Here is a 20,283-nt window from a genome sequence, read left to right as displayed (position 1 = left end):
CCATAATATTTTCAATTTTCAAAAGTATTTTTTATTAAGGCAGAGCATTTTTATTGAAAGCAATCTCTTCCACATATGAAAACAGAATCTTACTCCTAACTCCACATGCAGACCTGGCCCATCTGATGAAATGGGGAGCTGGTTTATGCCTGGTTTTCAAGGCATAAGCAGGGAATAAATCAAGTGGGAATTGGAAATCTGGATCTTTCCTAGGATTTCTGGAAAAGCAGGGCATCTATTGAAAGTTCCTGAAAGTTTAAAACAATATCCTCTTCTTTTTAGGTGCCCATTAAACGCATTATCTCGTTTGTAAATTCAACAGACACTGACTATTAATTTGCATGATAGTTTTTAATGACAATGCTCATTTGAAAAATAGAAGAAAATATAATTGCCTAAAAAATTAACAGCTTTAAACATTGATGTTTAAAGTGCAAATATATATAGCTATTAAAGTAAAATACATGAAAAGTGAGAACTTGAGACATGCAACATATAAGTCATTATAAACAGAGAACTCTTTCAATAAGCTAGAATGGTGGGAGGCCTTTTACCAGAAACATACAACTCAAAACAATACACCTGCTGAAAAGCAATACGCATATGTGATTGTGCTAACATGCAAAACAATACAGAGTAAGGCTAATTATATTCAAATGAAAATCAGTCATTGTAGAGATCTGTAGACTATATTCATTGATTCTTGGTCACTATTTACACTGAAGAAGACAACAATTATGACAGTAAAATTCAGAACGGTATGAAGCAACACTGCAGAATGAAGCTAGTCTATATTGTTTCAGTACATACACCAAGCAGACAAAGCCCTCTTGATTCTCGCCAGCACACTTAACTCCACTAAGCATTGCTAAGCAAAGCAGGCTGTGGCCGTCTGGGACGTAAAATAACATTGAAACATACCATACCCCTCTCAGAAATCCAAGCTGTATACTCTGGCACCACGACACCTGAAACATTTTGCAGCTTTTTTTTTTTTTTATTGCATTATAATTACCTTCCCTTCCCAGAGAGAATAATTATAGACAACGTGAGCCGACAGAATCATTGATTTTAACATTCATGTACCAGAAAATAAAGAGGTAAAGTGGCCTGTGGAGGTCAACGTTCACATGTAATTAGCAGGGCTGGGACAAAAAGAAAAAGAAAAACATAAATAGTAAAATGTACACCACGTATTGGTTGTGTTTATAGTTAGATTATGGTCTTGTGTGACCAAACATTTGGATATCTTTTCCACACGATTGTGTATCTGTCAAAGGCAATGGATCTAAACTTGTGAGCAAATCCAAAACGTTCTCTATGGTAAGGTACGATCCATTTTGAATATCCACTTGCATAATATAGACAAGCTAGTAAATCACTTGAAGGGGAAAACAATATTCACCATTCAAGAAGAATTCCATCATATGAAAGGTGATAAGCAGCGCATAAGTCCATGGCTAGTCAGCAGCCAAAAGTAAAGTAATGATTACCCCGGTCATAATTTTTAGGAAGTACACTGGTAACATTAACAATGTACTAAATGGCATTTCAGAAGATAGAAATATCACTAGATCCCCTTACGAGGCCAACCTTTTATCATTCCAATTAGCTTACACATGTCACTTAGCATTAGTTATATGAAACTGAACTAGTTTCATATTCTCATAGGAGTTGTTCCAAGAAATGACCAACAAGACAGCATTGAGACCGGTACCTACAAAATGACTGTTGATGGTGACTTAGCTGATCATATTGCCATGGATTCCCATTGCTCGGCTAGCGCCCTCAGCAACAAGGTCCAAGGCCATCAGACATTCTCCTACGAACAACATGATATGGGTGACGGCGTGGACAAAGAGTTAAAACACATTAAGCATGGTTTGTCTGCTGAGAACTGCCTTTAATGGCGGGACAGAAACACGACTGCGTCGGCATAGCAAGTGTCAGTCCCAGTTCTCCCAGTCTTCTTCCAGCTGAAAAATAACAAATATTGAATTCAGTGGAAGTTTCTAAGGCAATGGTATTTCTGATACAGTTGCGACAAAGTCGTCATAGCACACCTCTCCTGTAGCGTCCACTCTTGACAGAGCCATTTGGACCTCCTCTTCAGTCATGTCCAGGTCAAAGTCCTTCTCCCAGTCCTCACTGACATCTGTGCTGGACCCTGCAGGGATTGGAGGAATACAGTCAGATAGGACCGTAAAGCACTTTACTTTTGCACTTGGAACATCTTACACCCAATTCAACCAAACCCTACTAACACAATATATAACTGAACAGATTCCACAATATATAACTGAACATTTTTACCTTTCTTGCCATTGTTTGAAGGTGTAGACTTCCCGCTGTCCGAGTTGAGCTCAAATACCCTCAGGTCCTGGGGCCCCTCTGTCTCCGCTCTGGTGGGGGGTGCTGGGACCTGAACTCTGTCAGCTGTTGCCTCGGTGGGGTCAGGCTTGGCCGGAGCTTCTACCTGGACCTCAGGTCGCCCCTCCGGCTCCCTGTCCTCCAGGCTGGCCTCGTTTAGTTTCTGGGCCAGCTTTCCGACGACAGGCTGCGGTTTAGCCGGTGTCACCTCTACCTGGGTGGGCATGCTTCCACTGTCACTGCTCAGGGAGAGGGTGGACGAGCGCTCCCCGCTTGGAGATTGGACAGGGCTGAGCGGGGTTGTTGCCATGGTGACTGGCGGGAGTGGGGCAAGCTTGGTCGCGGGGTCATCCGATGGCGGCGTGAAGTCCAAATGAGATGAAGACGCAGATCCAAGGACGTCATCTGGGTTACGATAAGGGAGAGAGAACAGCGAGTCACAAGAGTCACTTGTACGAGTCTGAATGACTACAGGTCAAAGAATTAAGAGATTTCAGCACACCTTCATCCTCCTCTTCCCAGCCCAGGGCCTCTGTGTGAGTGGTCTGCTCTGCTCTCTGCTTCAGAGCCACTCTCCTTGCCTCCTCCTGGTGGTCAGTCAAAAAAGTTGTTAACAGAATAATACAAGCTTTTAATTGTCTCTTAATGAATTCATGGAGGTGGATTCGGGGATTTTTTTATTAGAAAATTCTCTAACAAACACAGCTTACCTGTGAAATAGTTGTATCAAAAATATTCCCAGATATCTCCATTATGTCAGCATGCAGCACATAGAATATTATTATAAACACAGATCAGAAATGGAGGACATAGGCTATGAGCAGGGGACATTGACACATTAAGTGTCCGACACAAAATCAGTGGGAGATTTAGCCTTCAAGACAGGAAAACGTTCCCATTCTCACTGTTTTCCCGGAGACTAATGTACCAACAACTTAGAAAACTCCAACACAAGAGCCCCACTACGCACCAATCTACAACTGGCCAGCAGGGGACACACCTTACCATCTACCAGGGGATTATAGTGCAAAAACCATTAGCGGGCACAGTTTACATTTTAACATACGCATATAAAACATCTAGTACAGACTGCTTGTTTATTCCAGGTTTATTATAATTAATGTAAATCCTTTAAGCCACCAAAGGTGCAAGGCCAACAACAACAACAACAAAGATTACAGAGTGTTTTGAACACTTCAAACTGGCCCTAAATAAATCGGTCAGGTCGATCAATCGGTTGACCTGTAGAATGCAGTACAATTGGTACAGTGCGCACTTTAAGTAAGTTGTAGGCAATTCAAGATTGAGACACAGCCAGTTTATTACCTGGTCCAACTGAAAGACTTTGTAGAAATACCGTTGCCAGAATTCAGAATGCGCTACAGCTGCTGGCACCTAAAGATGAAAATACAGAATGTCACACAATGCTGAATGTTGAAGTACCATTTATTTGGAAAATGAACTTAATCTCTAGTGTTTCTAGGATTAAAGGTCTAAACAGAAGGGCTAGAAACAGTACCATTTTAGTGTAAAGGGCCCTGATAGAGGGCGTGCTGACCAGGAGGTCAGAGATCTCTCCTTTTCTCTCCTCCAGACTGAATCTGGAGAGCCAAGCATCAAACTGCTCTGGGGGACCTGGCAGAACACAAACAAAGAACTACAATGAATTGCAATCATTATAATGGGAGCACATTGCCACGACAGTAGCAGTAGAGTATAGAGGGAAGATGCTAGTTCCAAGAAATCAGCAGAAAATGCTGTTATAAGGGCACGCTCATTTAGTTGACAACCTGTTAAGCTTGCAGACACCCAATCCACAGGACAGAGTAGCTTTAGCATGATGAATCATTGAATTTCCTATCAACAATGCCTCCCCCAACCTCCTGCAGCGCTGGGCCTAATCCAGCGACCCCCTGATCAACGTGCTGATAAAAACCCCGGCTGTAATAGACAACACAGAGCTGCAATGCGGTGCTTTCAACTCCTGCAGCCCTCTGGACCCCATGGCACTGGCACCTCTATAAGAAATTAATATTCACATCTTCTAATTAATATTTTAAATGTCTGGCCTGCCAACGTTTTTGGATTTTCAAAATTGCAGAAACAATATTTTTGAAAATGTCTATATTTGCAATTTGAATTCAGAAAATGAAGATAAACTGAAAAAATTATATTTTCAATCCTGAGCTAATACATAATCGTACATGGTGGTTTTGTTTTAAGAGATATCTCTATATCTATATACAGATTAGATATCTATCTATATCTCTATATTTATCTATATATTTATTTCATGGCAGTTATGTAACCTTGATTTAATTGCATCAGGAGTAAACGGTTCTAATTCTTCCTGTCTAACAGATGGTATGTACAGTGCGTGTCAGGGCAGAGAAGCCTGTCTGGTGATCTAACATGTCACATGACCCTACTACGGAGCTTTTCCTAAACACTGTGCACCAATTTCTTGAAGCTGTTATCATTGTGAGCAATTTGTGACAATTGATCAAATTAAAAAGGTGTTCTAAAACAAACGTGATTGGTCGATGACGACCTTGTTTTAATGAAGAGAGAGAGAGAGAGAGATGTGAGTGACCTCACCGTCAGGCTCATTACAGTATGTTGCCGGGTCAGCCTGGAGACTGTAGAGGCGAGCCTGAGGAAAACAGCACACCGTGACTTTCATGTGAAACATTTTGGTTTGTTTGTTTTGAATTTTTATAATTAATATATATATATTTTTTTTCTTTATTTATTAATATATATATATATATATATTAATAAATAAAGAAAAAAATATATATATACACACACCTCACATTTTTGTAAATATTTGAGTGCACCTTTTCATGTGACAACACTGAAGAAATGACACTTTACTACAATGTAAAGTAGTGAGTGTACAGCGTGTATAAGTGTACATTTGCTGTTCCCTCAAAATAACTCAACAAACAGCCATTCATGTCTAAACCGCTGGCAACAAAAGTGAGTACACCCATACCATACCATACCATCATCTTCCGCTTATCCGGGGCCGGGTCGCGGGGGCAGCAGTCTAAGCAGGGATGCCCAGACTTCCCTCTCCCCAGACACTTCCTCCAGCTCTTCCGGGGGGACACCGAGGTGTTCCCAGGCCAGCCGGGAGACATTGTCCCTCCAGCGTGTCCTAGGTCTTCCCCGGGGTCTCCTCCCGGTGGGACGGGACCGGAACACCTTCCCAGGAAGGCGTTCCGGAGGCATCCGAAAAAGATGCCCAAGCCACCTCAGCTGACTCCTCTCGATGTGAGTACACCCCAAAGTGAAAATGTCCAAATTGGGGCCAATTAGCCATTTTCCCTCCCCGGTGTCATGTGACTCGTTAGTGTTACAAGGTCTCAGGTGTGAATGGGGAGCAGATGTGGTGTTATCACTCTCACACTCCCTCATACTGGTCACAGGAAGTTCAACATGGCACCTCATGGCAAAGAACTCTCTGAAGATCTAAAAAAAAGAATTGTTGCTCTACATAAAGATGGCATAGGCTATAAGAAGATTGCCAAGACCCTGAAGCTGAGCTGCGGCACAGTGGCGAAGACCATACAGTGGTTTAACAGGACAGGTTCCACTCAGAACAAGCCTCGCCATGATCGACCAAAGAAGTTGAGTGCACGTGCTCAGCGTCATATCCAGAGGTTGTCTTTGGGAAATAAACGTATGAGTGCTGCCAGCATTGCGGCAGAGGTTGATCCCCTCCCTTCGGAGACTGTGCTTCAGGGCAGTATTCCAACATGATAACGACCCCAAACACACCTCCAAGACGACCACTGCCTTGCTAAAGAAGCTGAGGGTAAAGGTGATGGACTGGTCAAGCATGTCTTCAGACCAAAACCCTATTGAGCATCTGTGGGACATCCTGAAAAGGATTGCAAGGTCTCTAACATCCACCAGCTCTGTGATGTCATCATGGAGGAGTGGAAGAGGACTCCAGTGGCAACCTGTGAAGCTCTGGTGAACTCCATGCCCAAGAGGGTTAAGGCAGTGCTGGAAAATGATGGTGGCCACACAAAATATTGACACTTTGGCCCCAATTTGGACATTTTCACTTAGGGGTGTACTCACTTTTGTTGCCAGTGGTTTAGACATTATTGGCTGTGAGTGGTGTTATTTTGAGGGGACAGCAAATTTACAAGCTGTACATTCACTACTTTACGTTGTAGAAAAGTGTCAATACTTCAGTGTTGTCACATGAAAAGATATACTCAAATATTTACAAAAATGTGAGGGGTGTAGTCACTTTTGTGAGATACTGTATCTCATTAGGCCTAGAGCAATTTTTTTTGGATAAACAATCTCCTCAGCTCTGGAGCTCAATAACCTTCTGTGAATAACCACTCAGGGTTTGTTTTAACTTCTGTGCACACGAAACACATGACAGTACATCAGGTCTCTTTTGTCAGTCCAGTTGGAACACAGAGCTCCAGCAGCGAGTCCCTGCCACAACACCTTAAAGTGACCACACAAGCACAGACAGAAGAGTTTTTTTGATAGGTGTACAATTTTCCATTCGATTATTCTGGATCCGCGGCTATCCATCTATTTCTCATGTCATCCAATCTACTTTACAAATACTAGGGAGTTCTTTCCCAGGCAATGTGCATTAACACAGTTGTTGCTTGCTCTTTGGGGTTTCAGGCTGGGTGTCTGTAAAAGCACTTGTTGACAACTACTGATGTAAAAAGGGTTTCATAAAATACATTTGATTGTTTGGTATATCTTTTAAAATGGTGTTCTCTTAAACATAATGCAGTAAGTCTACAATGTAAGTATATCCCTAGTGGACAAATAAAAGGTTTTGCACAGTTTTTTCTCTCTAAATTCTTACGTAAACATAAACACAAAAAAAACAAAAACTGATTTAGTTAACCGGCAGGAGACCAGACTCCTTTGTTAAAGTCCAGGGCAGCGTGATTAAAGAGAACAGTGTTGTTTTGTTGGTTGTATTATAGCATAGTGCACTGTCACTTTGAAGAGGAGTGTACTGTAGGTAAAAACAAAAACATGCTGTTGGAACACGTCAGGTGTGGCACAAATACAGGCTCTTACAACAGCAATTGTTCGAAGATTCAGTCTTAACTAAATAACCGGGCTCACCTTGGTGCTGTCATACACCTCCGTGGTACCTGCCGGGGTTGCAACTAGCGTAATGACATCACAGTCGATGGTCATGTCTGGAGGGGGGGCAAGGGTGTCTGTTATCACTCCTAAGAAACTAGACAGGCTCTTCTTCACCTTCTCTGTGGTGTCAGAGGATCCCTCCACCTGAAACAGCAGGAATGCATATGAACTTTTCCCATATTGTTCACTGTGACCGTCTGGAAAGAAACCAAATTACGTACCGCTAGTTTGCTTCTAACAGCACTTGCTGTGGCGACAATGGAGCAAGCAGTGTCATGTTGCACCACATTGGAAAACTCTGTCAGGTCGCGCTTTATAAACTCATAAGCTTCGGATGACTGTGAAAAGAATACATGGCAATCTCAGTGGACATTGGACGTCAAAAGGCTATTGTTGAAAACATTGTAAACAGCTTTTTCTGCACATTTAACAGGTTTTTAGCTTATTTTGTAAGAGTTGAGAAGAAATAAACAAGTTACGTTAAGTCTAGCATGGATGCCTACTTTTTCTTTGACGGCCTGGAAACTTTGTTGAAGCCAGCCACCCCACCAGCCTTCCCTACAGTCAAAGAGACATGCTTAAAGACTTTAAAACGGGTTCAACAAGGTGATGATGTAATGCATAGTTAGCATTTGAGCTAACTACATAACTTCTTTATTTACCGAGCGTGACAGTGCGTATAAACTCGGCTGTATGCATTGTAGACTGTTTATTTGACTTGATTAACAATATGAGTGAATCTGCAGTAAAATGTGTAACATTAATGTAACGTAACAGCAATTGGCCCACCTAGCAAGCAAGCTAATAACATTAGCTAGCTAGAACTGAACATTCAAAACAAACATTTGACTAACCACTGTAAACGGAAAAAGAAAAGAGGGTACATTACATTTGTGTTAATATTTAAACGTATGTCTCAGCGATTATTCAGAAACCAGTGTGCTACCAGTGCTACATGGTAGCAATCAAGCTAACCAGCTAGCTACAGTAGTGCAATGTTTTTGTAAACAAACCCCAATGGACCGCCTCGCATAGATTCGAGAAAATAAGGGAAACGGGGTGCATCGTCTTAAAACAGGAGAATGTAGCAACAGCTAAATGTGTAAAAAAAAACGATATCTTACATAAAACACGAAATGAGTGAAATACGATAAGCTACTTAATTTATAAAACAAAAACTATTTTGCGACTTCTCACTCACCCTTCAGCCATCTTCAGAACATGACATCATCACCAACATGTACTGAACTCTGACCCCGCTAAACGAGGAAGCACCCTCCCCTTAGGGTTGTCCCGGGTTGTCCTTGTAGGAGTGATTTTCGTGTGGATGTTTCAAATACGATTCAAACACATTCCGATTTCACATATTATGATTTTGCTATGTGAGGTAACTGCAAAAAATGTGGATTGGTTGAAGTGTTTAATTAGATCTGTTTTCTACTGATGAGGATCAAGTACATCATTTTTGTTACATTAACATGGAAGGTTTTCTAGTTGGAAAAGGCAAAATTAGCCTTTGTCATATCAGAAGCTAAGTGGTTATAATTTGCATTGTATCATCTGTGAGAACAGGAGTTACAATAGCTACAACATGTTTCTCAAATAGCCTACTGTGTATATTAACATAAAATGTATTCTCGATTGCTTATACATCTTTATATACCAACTGCATGTTGTTATAGGTTCTATGTATTACAAACATCAAGACCAAGACATAAAAACATTAATCTGAAAGGTTAATACATTGTATAGCTATTGAAGGAAAGCAATCGAATGAAGAATGTCAAATTCCAATCACTTTCAAAAAGTCTATTTGGCAAAAACATAATAAAACTGACTTTACTACCTGAATATCACTGTTGTCAGGATTATCCTCCATTCTCTTCCCTTGTTCCCATGGCATACATTAATGTTAGTCATGCCTTTAGGTCTAAGCACTTTCATCTACACTCAAAATGATCATTTATAAACAATTCCCCCAAACCCCAACTTTTCACCTCGATTAATGTTTTAATATTATAGGGAAGGGCAGAGGCAGAAATTGGGTTTAGAGATGTATTTAACGATATTTGGCCACTGGTTGTAAAAAAGAAAATGCACCGTTAAGCAAAAACAGATCCCTGAAAAGTGTCAGTAGATGAAAACAACATTCACTTTCAAAGCTGGAATTTTAATTGATAATTGAGATATCACAGTTGTTTCACTTATAGATTATAGAGATATAAACAAAACATTACACATCTAACCAAAAATGTTAAATTGTTTGTTATTCACAAAATCTGTATATGTTTTGTGTTAGTGGCAGGTTAAACAAGTGTATGATAAAGGAGCATTTCACTCCAAATTTCCTAGTTAGTCTCATTCTCACAATTACATATTTTAGTGTACTAAATCTATCAATTCCCCCAATCAGCAAAAAATTTACAAAGCTGCATTAAATTACATCACCAGATTTTGCACTTTGAGCTTGCTCTTCTATGCAAGTGATTCCCAAAACCAACATGTGCCACCTAACCCCACCTTTCCCTCCCACCTTTACAGCTAATATTCGCAAGCAGTGCAAATAACTATTTTTGACAAACGTTTCTTACATTAGCTAATGGCAGCATTGCCGTGCAATGTACAACAGTCAACAAGAGGAGGATGGCAGAGTTGGTTTGCTATTAAATATACCAGGACTCATTCAATTTCTCCATAATTTGTTGTATTATATACATTGGCACATTTGTCTAAAATGTGTAATCAATTATAAATTAAGTCAATAACACAACAAGTATGGATAAAGTAAAGGGTTCTGAATACTTTCTGAAGGTACTTAAGACTTTTACTGTATTTCTCAGCCTCAAAAGTGCCATTTAGAATATTACATTAAACTACATTTGATACATTTCAGACCCTGTTCTACCTCATCTGTAGAAGATTGATAACAATATGAAATTTACGATGTCTCTATAAAATAGCCTGCTAGCTAGACTTACTTGTTGGAAAGCCATCATCCAGGTCCAGTGGGTTTATAAGGTTTAAATCCATTCACTTCATGAATAAAGTAGAAGCAATGCATTCCCATCTATTATGGCAAGGACAGAAACTTCAGCTAAAAGCCACTGACCACAATTACAATGATGTTGCAAATGCAGTAATGTCATTGTCAAAATCTAAGATCGCACTGTCTGTTATTTACTAGTTGCCATAGCTATTGGATTTTTTTATACAGCCTGGCTTCTCTAGACATTTGAAAACAATTATTTAAATAACCTACTGCATTTTAGAAAGAATAAGCAGCATTTGTGTGGGGTGTTCCAGGGATCTAAGTAAATACAGGTGTGCTCATAAGTTTGCATACTCTGGCAGAAATTATGAAATGTTGGCATTGATTTTGAAAATATGACTAATCTTGCAAAAGATTATATTTTATTTAAGGATAATGATCATATGAAGCCATTTATTATCACTTGGTTGTTTGGCTCCTTTTTAAATCATAATGATAAAAGAAATCACCCAAATGGCCCTGATCAAAAGTTTACATACCCTTGAATGTTTGGCCTTACAGAGGCCAAACATACAGACACACAAGGTGACACACACAGGTGAAAATGGCAATTAAAGGTACATTTCGCACATCTGTGGCTTTTTAAATTGCAATTAGTGTCTGTGTATAAATAGTCAATGAGTTTGTTAGCTCACACGTGGATGCACTGAGCAGGTTAGATACTGAGTCATGGGGAGCAAAAAAAAACTGTCAAAAGACCTGCGTAACAAGGTAATTTATAAAGATGGAAAAGGATATAAAACGATATTCAAAGCTTTTCAAATGCCGGTCAGTACTGTTCAATCACTTATTAATAAGTGGAAAATTGGTGGATTTCATGATACCAAGCCAAGGTCAGGTAGACCAAAAAAGATTTCACCCAAAACTGGCAGAAGAATTGTTCAGGATCCAAAAAAAAACCTACAGGTTCAAGGAGCACAATACGACGATACTTGAACAAAAATGAACTGCATGGTCGAGTTGCCGGAAAGAAGCCTTTACTGTGCCAATGCCACAAAAAAGCCTGGTTACAATATGCCCAAAAACACCTTGACACACCTCACAGCTTCTGGCACACTGTAATTTGGAGTGACAAGACCAAAACAGAGCTTCATGGTCACAACCATTAGCATTATGTTTGGAGAGGGGTCAGCAAGGCCTATAGTGAACAGAATACCATCCCCACTGTGAAGAATGTTGGTGGCTCACTGATGTTTTGGGGCTATCTCTAAAGGCACGGGAATCTTGTGAAAATTGATGTCAAGATTAATGCTGCATGTTATCAGAAAATACTGGCAGACAATTTTCATTCTTCTGCACGAAAGCTGCGCATGGGATGCACTTGGACTTATCAGCATGACAATTACCCTAAACACAAGGCCAAGTTGACCCTCCAGTGGTTACAGCAGAAAAAAGTGGTTCTGACGTGGCCATCACAGTTTCCTGACCTCAGTATCATCAAGCCACTCTGGGGAGATCAAGATGACCAAAGATTTTGCATGACTTGGAGGCATTTTGCCAAGATGAATGGGCAGCTATACCACCTGCAAGAATTTGGGGCATCATAGACAACTATTACAAAAGACTGCACTCTGTCATTAATGCTAAAGGGGGCAATACACAGCAAGGCCAAAATTATAATAAACATTGGGCGGGACACATCCACCCCATATTAAAATATGATCAAAATGTCCCCCCCAATATATTGATATATAAAATATTTATAAAATAAAAATGTGCTATGCTACGACAGGGAACCACGCACCGCCGTGGTCCAAAATAATAATTAGCAAATGTAATCATAATTATAACTCAACTCAACAAATTTCCGTTACTCTACAATTAGTATTATGTTGTACTTCAGTTCTGCATGTGGTTTGTCCAGGTGGTTGCCGTACCCCAGCAGAAGCATTGCTCGAGTGCCGTGAGTAGGTACAATCATTAATATCAAACACTGTACTGTCTCTCTATTTCATTATTTTCAGTTGTATTCAAAAGTTGAAAACTAAAATGTAATGTGTTACGTAGGCTATATCACTGTCGATTGTGGTAGTTTTAACGTCAATACGTCATTTTGTGCTGGAACTGTAGCCTAATTGTGGAAATAAATGATACTGTCAGTAATTGTATGTGGTAACACATGTTTTTGGTGAAAACGGGATGATTTGCAAGTGCTAATCAATCAACCATCACTAACGTTAGCTATCATAGCTAGGTTACCTGGAAAGTTAATTAGCCACACATTCACCCAACAACCAACAATGGTGCTCACGGTTGTATTAAACTAACGTTAATGTATAATCATTCATGTTGCGCTGCATGTGTAATTTATGTAGACAGTAGTAGCTTTCATTTATTATATAATCGTGTAGCATTGTATAGCTATACTTGCTTATGATACATAGCATTATTAATGTTTGTTTGATTAGTGCAAGCAGTTTGATTAAAGTCAGCTTTCATTCACAGATTGGGCAACCTCAGAAAAGTTGAGAGCAGTGAGAAAATGAGTACCAGTCAGATGACAGAAGTACAAGAGATGTCTATGTTTCTTGATGTAATAATCATTGCCATTGGTAAGTAATCCATTTCTGACCTTAATGGCAAGAAACACCACTTGTTTACTGATAATATTTATTTAATGTTCACTCTGGTTCTTTCAGAGTAAAGAGAGAGAGGGAGAGACAGCATGAGGATGCCAACAGGGCAGGGAGAGCAGGTGACATGGAGGTGCGTGAGAAAAGGAGCAATTATTGATGACTCATCTGATATTGCTGTGTTGGTATTGTTCCTACAACATCATAATTCATGTTGGCACAACTGAGGTTTGGCTAAGGCACAGGTGTCTCTGAGGTTAGGTTTAGGCAAAGGTGTCCCTGAGGTTAGGGTTAGGTCAAAGGGTGGGGGGCAGGGGAATGTTCTGTCTTTGGACTGGGGTAACCAACTAACTACAGGTCAGTTACAATGATGGTCCTGGAGCGACATTCATTATAGTGTCTTAGGAGCATCAACACGCCGTTATCAGATTGTACAAATATTGATGGTTAAGAGTCCTTTTTCAGAAGGGGGGGGGGGGGGGAACCCGTAGATCCCCTGGCAGATTTCGTCCCCCCCATTGTTGACTCAATGGCTACGGCCTTGATACACAGTATTAAGAACTAAGGGTATGCAGAACAGGGGTTAGTTAATTATTTTCTTTGTTGCCATGTTTTGTTTTATGATTGTGACATTCTGTTATGACCTGCAGTTGAATGTGAATCCCATAAGATGTGTTTTGCCTGATCACTCAAGTTTTCTTTAGAAATGGTACATACAGCTCCGGAAAAAATTGAGACCACTGCACCTTTTTCTTTCCTTTCCAAAAATGTTGAAAAGGAAGGTTTTGAGTGAGGAACCTAAGGGTTAAAATTAAGAGACCACTGCAAATTGAATGCTTCTGTTCTTCACTCAAAACCTTCCTTTTCAACTTTTTTGGAAAGGAAAGAAAAAGGTGCAGTGGTCTCTTAATTTTCTTTGGAGCTCTATATTAACAATTCTTCAAGGGTATGCAAATGTTTGAGCACAACTTCATATATAAAAGTAAGAACAAGCAGTTGAATATTGGAATATTATTTGGAAAGTATGGCATGTATATGATGATTAAAAAATTTGTGAAAGTATTTCAAAGACAACAGTTTCGAATAGATATTCAAAATTTGGAAATACTTTGAATATTTACAATATGCAGCCTTTACATTACATTGGTGACTCATGAAAGAGACAGACATTTCCCCAACTCCATCTTTCAGTGGTATACCAAGATATTGGTATAGCGGATTGGAAGTGTTCCAGTTAAGTATTTGAAAAAAATGCATTTTAATATACAATTTGCCAAAGTATAGTTGTTTTTTTACAAATAAGTATTTAAATACTCAAAGATCTAACAGTAATATGGAATGCATGTGTTATTGATGATCATTTTGCATTACAATACTTACTATATTTCTGCATATTGGAGGGGTAGTTTCATGTTATGGGTATGCTTGTCATCGGTAAGGAACACTTTTTTTTTTAGGTTGAAAGTAAATGTGAAAGTAGCAAAGCAGGGACAACAAAAAAAAAAAACATCTGTTATCATATCCTTGCATATATCCTTAATTTGTCCGCAATGACAATGAAATACATTTATATGCCCGAAACACAGCAGAATGGCAAAGTGATGACTGATTTAAAAAGTTTTGCTGCTGCCAAAAGTGTTCAATATTTGCTCTTTTTAAAATAAATTTGGGAAATTTTCTGAAACTGTTTTAGACTTTTTTTTTGGTATTAAAAATCTAATGCAATAAATCCATTGTAACCACATTTTAGATTAAATGTAATGGGAACAAAATGTGGGGAATTTGCAAGGGGTTTGTATTCATGTACCTTTACTGTTCATTTGCAACTTTTAGGTGATGTCTGGCCCGCTAGTATATAGAAGTGTCTCCTAGATTCAGGACATTTGATAAGTTTTTGTTGTAGGTACTGAAGCAGTACATTATCAAATAATCCAATTCACCTGGCCACATGATTTGATATCAAATCTGTGTATGTGAGTTAACCCTTAAAGAGTCTAGTGATGAAGTTGTGTGTGTGTGTGTGTGTGTGTGTGTTTACCCTATCCCAGCTGTATTTCCCCCTGATCAGTATGCAGGGTGAAGGGGGAGCCAGGCCTTACTGAGCTGATAGTGTAAAAAAAGAAAAGAAAAAAAAGGTCAGATTGCAAGCTTCTGGAGCATTCTCTCCTAATTGAAGATCCCCTGTAACCAGATCTGGCACAGTGTGTGCGTATGTTTTGCAATATGTCTCCTCGGTCCTGCCCCTCAAGCCCCCTAATTGGGTCCTTCAGTTCCTTGATTAACTCTGTCGATTCCGTCTACTGCTGATCCCAGGGTAACACGCACTCTTCTATTGATTCCATTACCTCCATTTAACTCAACCGTCTGTCTCAATGGAGCAGTGCTGCAATCAAGCAGATCATGGCCGCTGCCTACACGAGTGCTAATTCGGCCAGTGCAGACTATAATCTGCACTCTTTAAATCTTTGATTTCTTTGAGTTTGTAAGTTTTACAGGCATCTGAATTGTGTTATGTTGCTAATATCTTTTAGGTTTTTTTTTTTGCTGCTGAGAAAGATGTTGAATTGAACATGTTTTTGGAGCTCATGTTCGTAGTTTGTGGATCAGGGCAAAAACATTGTGAAGCCCACAACAGTTCATGGTAATGCAGAAATGGGTCTGACTACTGAACCGCTGTGGTAAATAATCTCAGTATGTGTGTTTGATGCGGATTGCACTGAACAAGGTAGCCTATATTCACACCATATGTTCCCGACACACAGTACATACTGTACTTTAGACAGCACTACATAATCAGCATATGGTAAAGCATTATGATGACAATACTGGCTGGCCATGATGGCGTGGAAAGCCACTGTCCATATTGTATGATTTAATATGCATAACCATTACACGCCACACACATACACACACCCTCTTTATCCTGCTGCTGCTCCGTGGGTTAGCACCATCTGCTAGCGATCAGGAAACACCAGCTTTGCCCAAGTCAATGTCCCTAATTATCCACCTAAAGGAAGGAGGACAGCGAAAGGAGGCTGATCACACTAATCCCCACAATGTGTTCTGCTTCCCATTCCCACCTGTGCCCAAATAAAGAGGGGCCTAGTGGGAGGACACAGGGTCCCAATGTCAGGGGACCAGGGACCAGGTGACGCTGGAGCGCTTGTCCCCACCACAGAAGGCCCCTCCTAGGGCTGGGCTGGCAGCTGCCTTCCCCCACTGGGACGTCCCACAGCTGACAGTCCCAGAGTAGTGACAGGAGCTCTTTACAGTGTCAATAGCCCCATAAATTACAGCTAACCGCCTTTGTGGCGGACGAGGTGTCAGGCCTTTTGGCCCAACGGCGCTTGTTACCATGATGAAATGTAGATTGAATGGAGGGGGCCTGTGTCCCAGACACGAGAGCTCGGCCTGCCCCGGCCTTTGTGTCCCGTGCACGGCTATTGTCCAGCGCCATTCAGGGTTTTCATGGAGGAGGGGTTTGAAGGGGGACCAAGGAGTTATATCTCTTAATTTCTCCCCTGATCTCCACCTTATCCATCAGCCGTGGGAGGATAAGCATGTATTTTACACGCTTGATTTGTTGCTAAGTGAGGGTGAGCTATTGTTGGGGTTTTGAGTAAATACATGTCTGGGCCATCCATCCCATTGTTTCAGAGTGTTTGGTGAACTTTATCAATCACTGATTATGGGTATTAAAGTCTAGGATAAAAATTTGGTTTCATTTAGATAAAATAAAACAAATACTTTTGATGAAATCTGTTTTGATGTCTGTTGGTCATCGTGACTAATGCAAGCACTGCCGCTATATATTCTCTTCCCAGAAAGATAGTATGTTAAAGCACACCCTGTGTAAACATCGGCCTATGTATATTTTAGACGTGCCCTAGGTATGAATACATCCTTGTCCTTAATGGACACTGACAGATTCTCTTGCCCACAGATGAGAGGGCCATAGCACTGTCTCCGCCCCCCCCCCCCCCTGCCCGCGCCAGACAAAAGTGACACGCCGTCCTGGCGCCCGTGCTGCCCTTTCATCTCCCACACCCTGTTGAGGTGAAGATGGATGATCCCGGAGCATTGCCTCCCTCTGCAACGTTGCATTGTCTGGCCCTTCTGTCTCTGTTTAGCTCAGGGGTGGGTCTCTCCTCTCCGGGCTGGTTAGCAACCAAAACCCTCTCTGCTCCACACCCACTCCTTCCCCTGCTCAGCACCTCTTACCGATACAACCCCCTGGAGCTAACTAGAGTGGCCCTAAAATACTGCTAAACGGTTAGGGTGAGCGTACTTTGTGTTTTACTACTGTGGTGCTGAATAAAATTTCTGATGCAAATACAATGTAAATAGATGCAAACAGATTAAAATATATTTTTAGAGATATACACACTGGCTCAAGTAAAACAGCAGAATTTCTTTTTTTTTTTTTTACATCAAATGTTTAATTTAGGAAAATAGGAAACCTGCACAGAAGGACATACACTTTCCATTTATTTTCAGTGAATAGTAATATCAGCTATCGTTGAATAGTAATATCAACCTATCATGGTCGGTAGATACAAAAATGTTTTTGTAGAACAACATTATGAAGTACAAAGAATAATCAAGTAATCTGAAAGTGTTTCTGAAACTGTCCCTGTGCATGCATTAAAATCTTTTCAATATAAACAAAGCATGTCTTTTATGAAAATAGCAGCATCATACTTAATAAAAGATATATACAAAATATGTACAGCTCCCTGGAGCAACCAGTGCTTTTCACAGTTCAACCAACTGGCGATGAGCTGCTTTGACCTGGCGGGCCTCAACTAGAGTTCAGTCCTGGGTGTTTCCTACTCACTTGCCCATTGCCAAGGTGTGCAGGCCGGATGTGGTTGTTAGAGGCTGGCAGAGTGAGCAGGGACAGGGCATTCCAGGGAAGTGCCTGTAGGAGCAGGCAAGATGGAGAGGGTCCTTTAGCAGACTCTGTACAGATGCATGGGGGAAGCCCAGGTAGCTTGCAGAGGGAGGTGAGTGTGGGGCTGGAGCTGGGGGAGGTGACGGGTGGTGGAGACCTGAAGCTGTGCTGCCCACAGTGAGTGAAGGGACTGGGCTAGAGGGTGCAGTGGGAGGTGTGTTGTGGGAGCTGGAGGGGGGATCCGGGGGTGGCTGTTGCGACTCTGGGCACCACCGGCCCCATAGACATCTCCCACCAGCTTCTTCATCTCTTCCAGGGAGCTGGATAGCATGAGGATGTAGTTACGGGCCAGCAGTAGGGTGGAGATCTTGGAGAGCTTGCGGACAGAAGGCCCCTGGGCATAGGGCATGACCTCTCTCAGGCCATCCATGGCCTGGTTCAGGTCGTGCATTCTCTTCCTTTCCCTGCTGTTCACCTTTAGCCTCAGGTCCTGCCCTTCGCCTTCCTTGAGGTCATTGTGGTTCTTGCTCTTGCCTCCTCCAGCACAGCGGTCAGACCTGCCCTGGCCGGCAGCCCTGGCTGCCCCCTCCTCCCTGCAGTAGGCCTGGAACATCTTGTTGGAGAAGAAGCTGCCCATGGAGTCATCCACCACCAGGTCTGGAGACGAGGAGCGGCTGGAGTTGGAGCCAGCATCAGAATCCATCTTGGCAGATGAAAAAGTTCAAAAAATGACCATAAAAAAAGAAACAGAAAAAGTAGCAGAGGTTTGAGCGAAATTAAAAATGACTGTATTTTCAGCACCCAGTTCACTGAAGTCTGAATGCTCTTGTGATCTCTCTCTCTCTCTCTCTCTCTCTCTCAGTTCTGTCAGAGCTCAGCTAGTTCAGCAGGTGCAGCAGGAGATGTGCTGTGTCTGGTCCTTGTCAGGGGTCTGTCCCCTGAAGCCCTTTAGGGGTGCATTTATATCCCCATCCCAACAAAGGAACAATGAGGCGCATAATGAGACATTTAGACTCGCAGCCAATTGCAGAAGGGACACACTTTCACCCCTCGCAGCCCTCCCTCTACAGACCCCACATCCCAACAACCACACCCACTCCTAACTCCCCACCATCCCCTGTCCCTGATCATCATTAACTAGAGCAGGCCTGGGTTCACGCGTTTGTGTTAAGACATACTCAGCACTACGTTAGCACAAGTGACCTCGCAGGCCAGCACGCATAATTGTCTTCCTATGTACTTGTGAATATATAAAACACAGAGTTCATCACCAGTGGTTTGAATGTACATGCATGTGAAGACGTTAGCCCTAATGGTTGTGGTATGATAAATAATGTTTATAATGACTAAATATTATTCTCCTGTTAGAGCCAGTGTCATCGAGACAGTGCTTAATGCTGACATTCAAGTAATGCATAATGTAATATTCATTCTAATATACAGCTCTGGAAAAAATTAAGAGAACACTGCACCTTTTTCTTTCCTTTCCAAAAATATGGAAAAGGAACGTTTTGTGTGAGGAACAGAAGCGTTCAGTTTGCAGTGGTCTCTTAATTTTTCAACTTTTTTGGAAAGGAAAGAAAAAAGTTGCAGTGGTCTCTTAATTTTTCCCGGTGCTGTAAGTGCCCTCCAGAATTATTGGCATCCTCGATAAATATTAACAAAAAAGGCCATCTTGATCTTACACTTAAAAAAGTATTTTAACCCCAACCTTAAATTGAGTTAATTAGTCATAAACATGTGTGCCACTATAATGCAGACCTGCATTTAGTAATTTATGCAATCACCCTTGGCCTAGATAACAGCTCTAAGTCGACTCCTATGTTTTATCAGTTGGTAGAACTCATAGGAAGGGGATTTGAGTTAATTCCTCTATATAAAAACTCTCCAGATCTTTCAGTCTTCGGTCCTCGCTTACTGACTCTCTTTGTCAGCTCGCCCCACAGGTTTTCAATGGGTTTAGGTCATGGGACTGTGATGGCCATAGCAAAAGCTTGACTCTATGGTCAGTGAACTGTTTCTGTCTGGATTGGTAAGTAGGTATGCTTTGGATTGTTGTCCTGCTGAAGTTCTTAATTACCACCCAGTTTTAGCTTCCTGGCTGAAAGGTTTTGCCTAAAATCTCCATGTTGCTATGTACCCTAACAAGGTTCCCAGTGCCTTTGGAAGTGAAACAGCCCCGCAACATCACAGCACCACATCACAAAAAATATATGGCTTATCAAGTATATTTGTCTTATTTTCAT

The 20,283-nt window shown here is 41.2% G+C and overlaps 2 protein-coding genes and 1 long non-coding RNA gene across 5 annotated transcripts; 1 reads left to right on the top strand and 2 right to left on the bottom strand.

Annotated features, from left to right (window-relative positions):
- Window positions 1-332: 332 nt before the first annotated feature.
- Window positions 333-8,807, bottom strand: bsdc1 (BSD domain containing 1). 3 transcript variants are annotated; one of them, XM_010879265.4, is made up of 11 exons: window positions 8,723-8,807; window positions 8,025-8,079; window positions 7,743-7,859; window positions 7,498-7,665; window positions 4,969-5,023; window positions 3,890-4,005; window positions 3,697-3,765; window positions 2,873-2,957; window positions 2,314-2,775; window positions 2,064-2,167; window positions 333-1,976 (listed from the first exon to the last, which is right to left on the bottom strand). In XM_010879265.4, exons 1-11 carry the CDS (start codon window positions 8,731-8,733, stop codon window positions 1,947-1,949), a joined length of 1,272 nt encoding a protein of 423 aa, XP_010877567.1. In that variant the 5' UTR covers window positions 8,734-8,807; the 3' UTR covers window positions 333-1,946. The 3 variants fall into 3 exon arrangements, with proteins under 3 accessions (XP_010877567.1, XP_010877566.1, XP_010877568.1); XM_010879264.4 differs by lacking the exon at window positions 8,723-8,807 and adding an exon at window positions 8,535-8,569; XM_010879266.4 differs by lacking the exon at window positions 8,723-8,807 and adding an exon at window positions 8,411-8,433.
- A 3,589-nt stretch (window positions 8,808-12,396) lies between these two features.
- On the top strand, window positions 12,397-13,241 carry LOC109616666. The gene is made up of 3 exons (XR_002197904.1): window positions 12,397-12,477; window positions 13,016-13,122; window positions 13,210-13,241. It is a non-coding gene; the product is annotated as an uncharacterized LOC109616666 (long non-coding RNA).
- A 4,368-nt stretch (window positions 13,242-17,609) lies between these two features.
- On the bottom strand, window positions 17,610-19,144 carry olig4 (oligodendrocyte transcription factor 4). Its single transcript, XM_010879280.3, is given in 2 exon segments — window positions 17,610-18,218; window positions 18,221-19,144. Coding segments are annotated over 2 exon segments (762 nt in total). The 5' UTR covers window positions 18,741-19,144; the 3' UTR covers window positions 17,610-17,976.
- Between the last annotated feature and the right edge of the window lie 1,139 nt (window positions 19,145-20,283).

This window comes from Esox lucius, chromosome 15 (genome assembly GCF_011004845.1).
Source record: "Esox lucius isolate fEsoLuc1 chromosome 15, fEsoLuc1.pri, whole genome shotgun sequence".
Classification (NCBI taxonomy): domain Eukaryota; kingdom Metazoa; phylum Chordata; class Actinopteri; order Esociformes; family Esocidae; genus Esox; species Esox lucius.
Note: the sequence above shows the minus strand (reverse complement) of the source record. Positions and strands in the feature narration are given on the sequence as shown.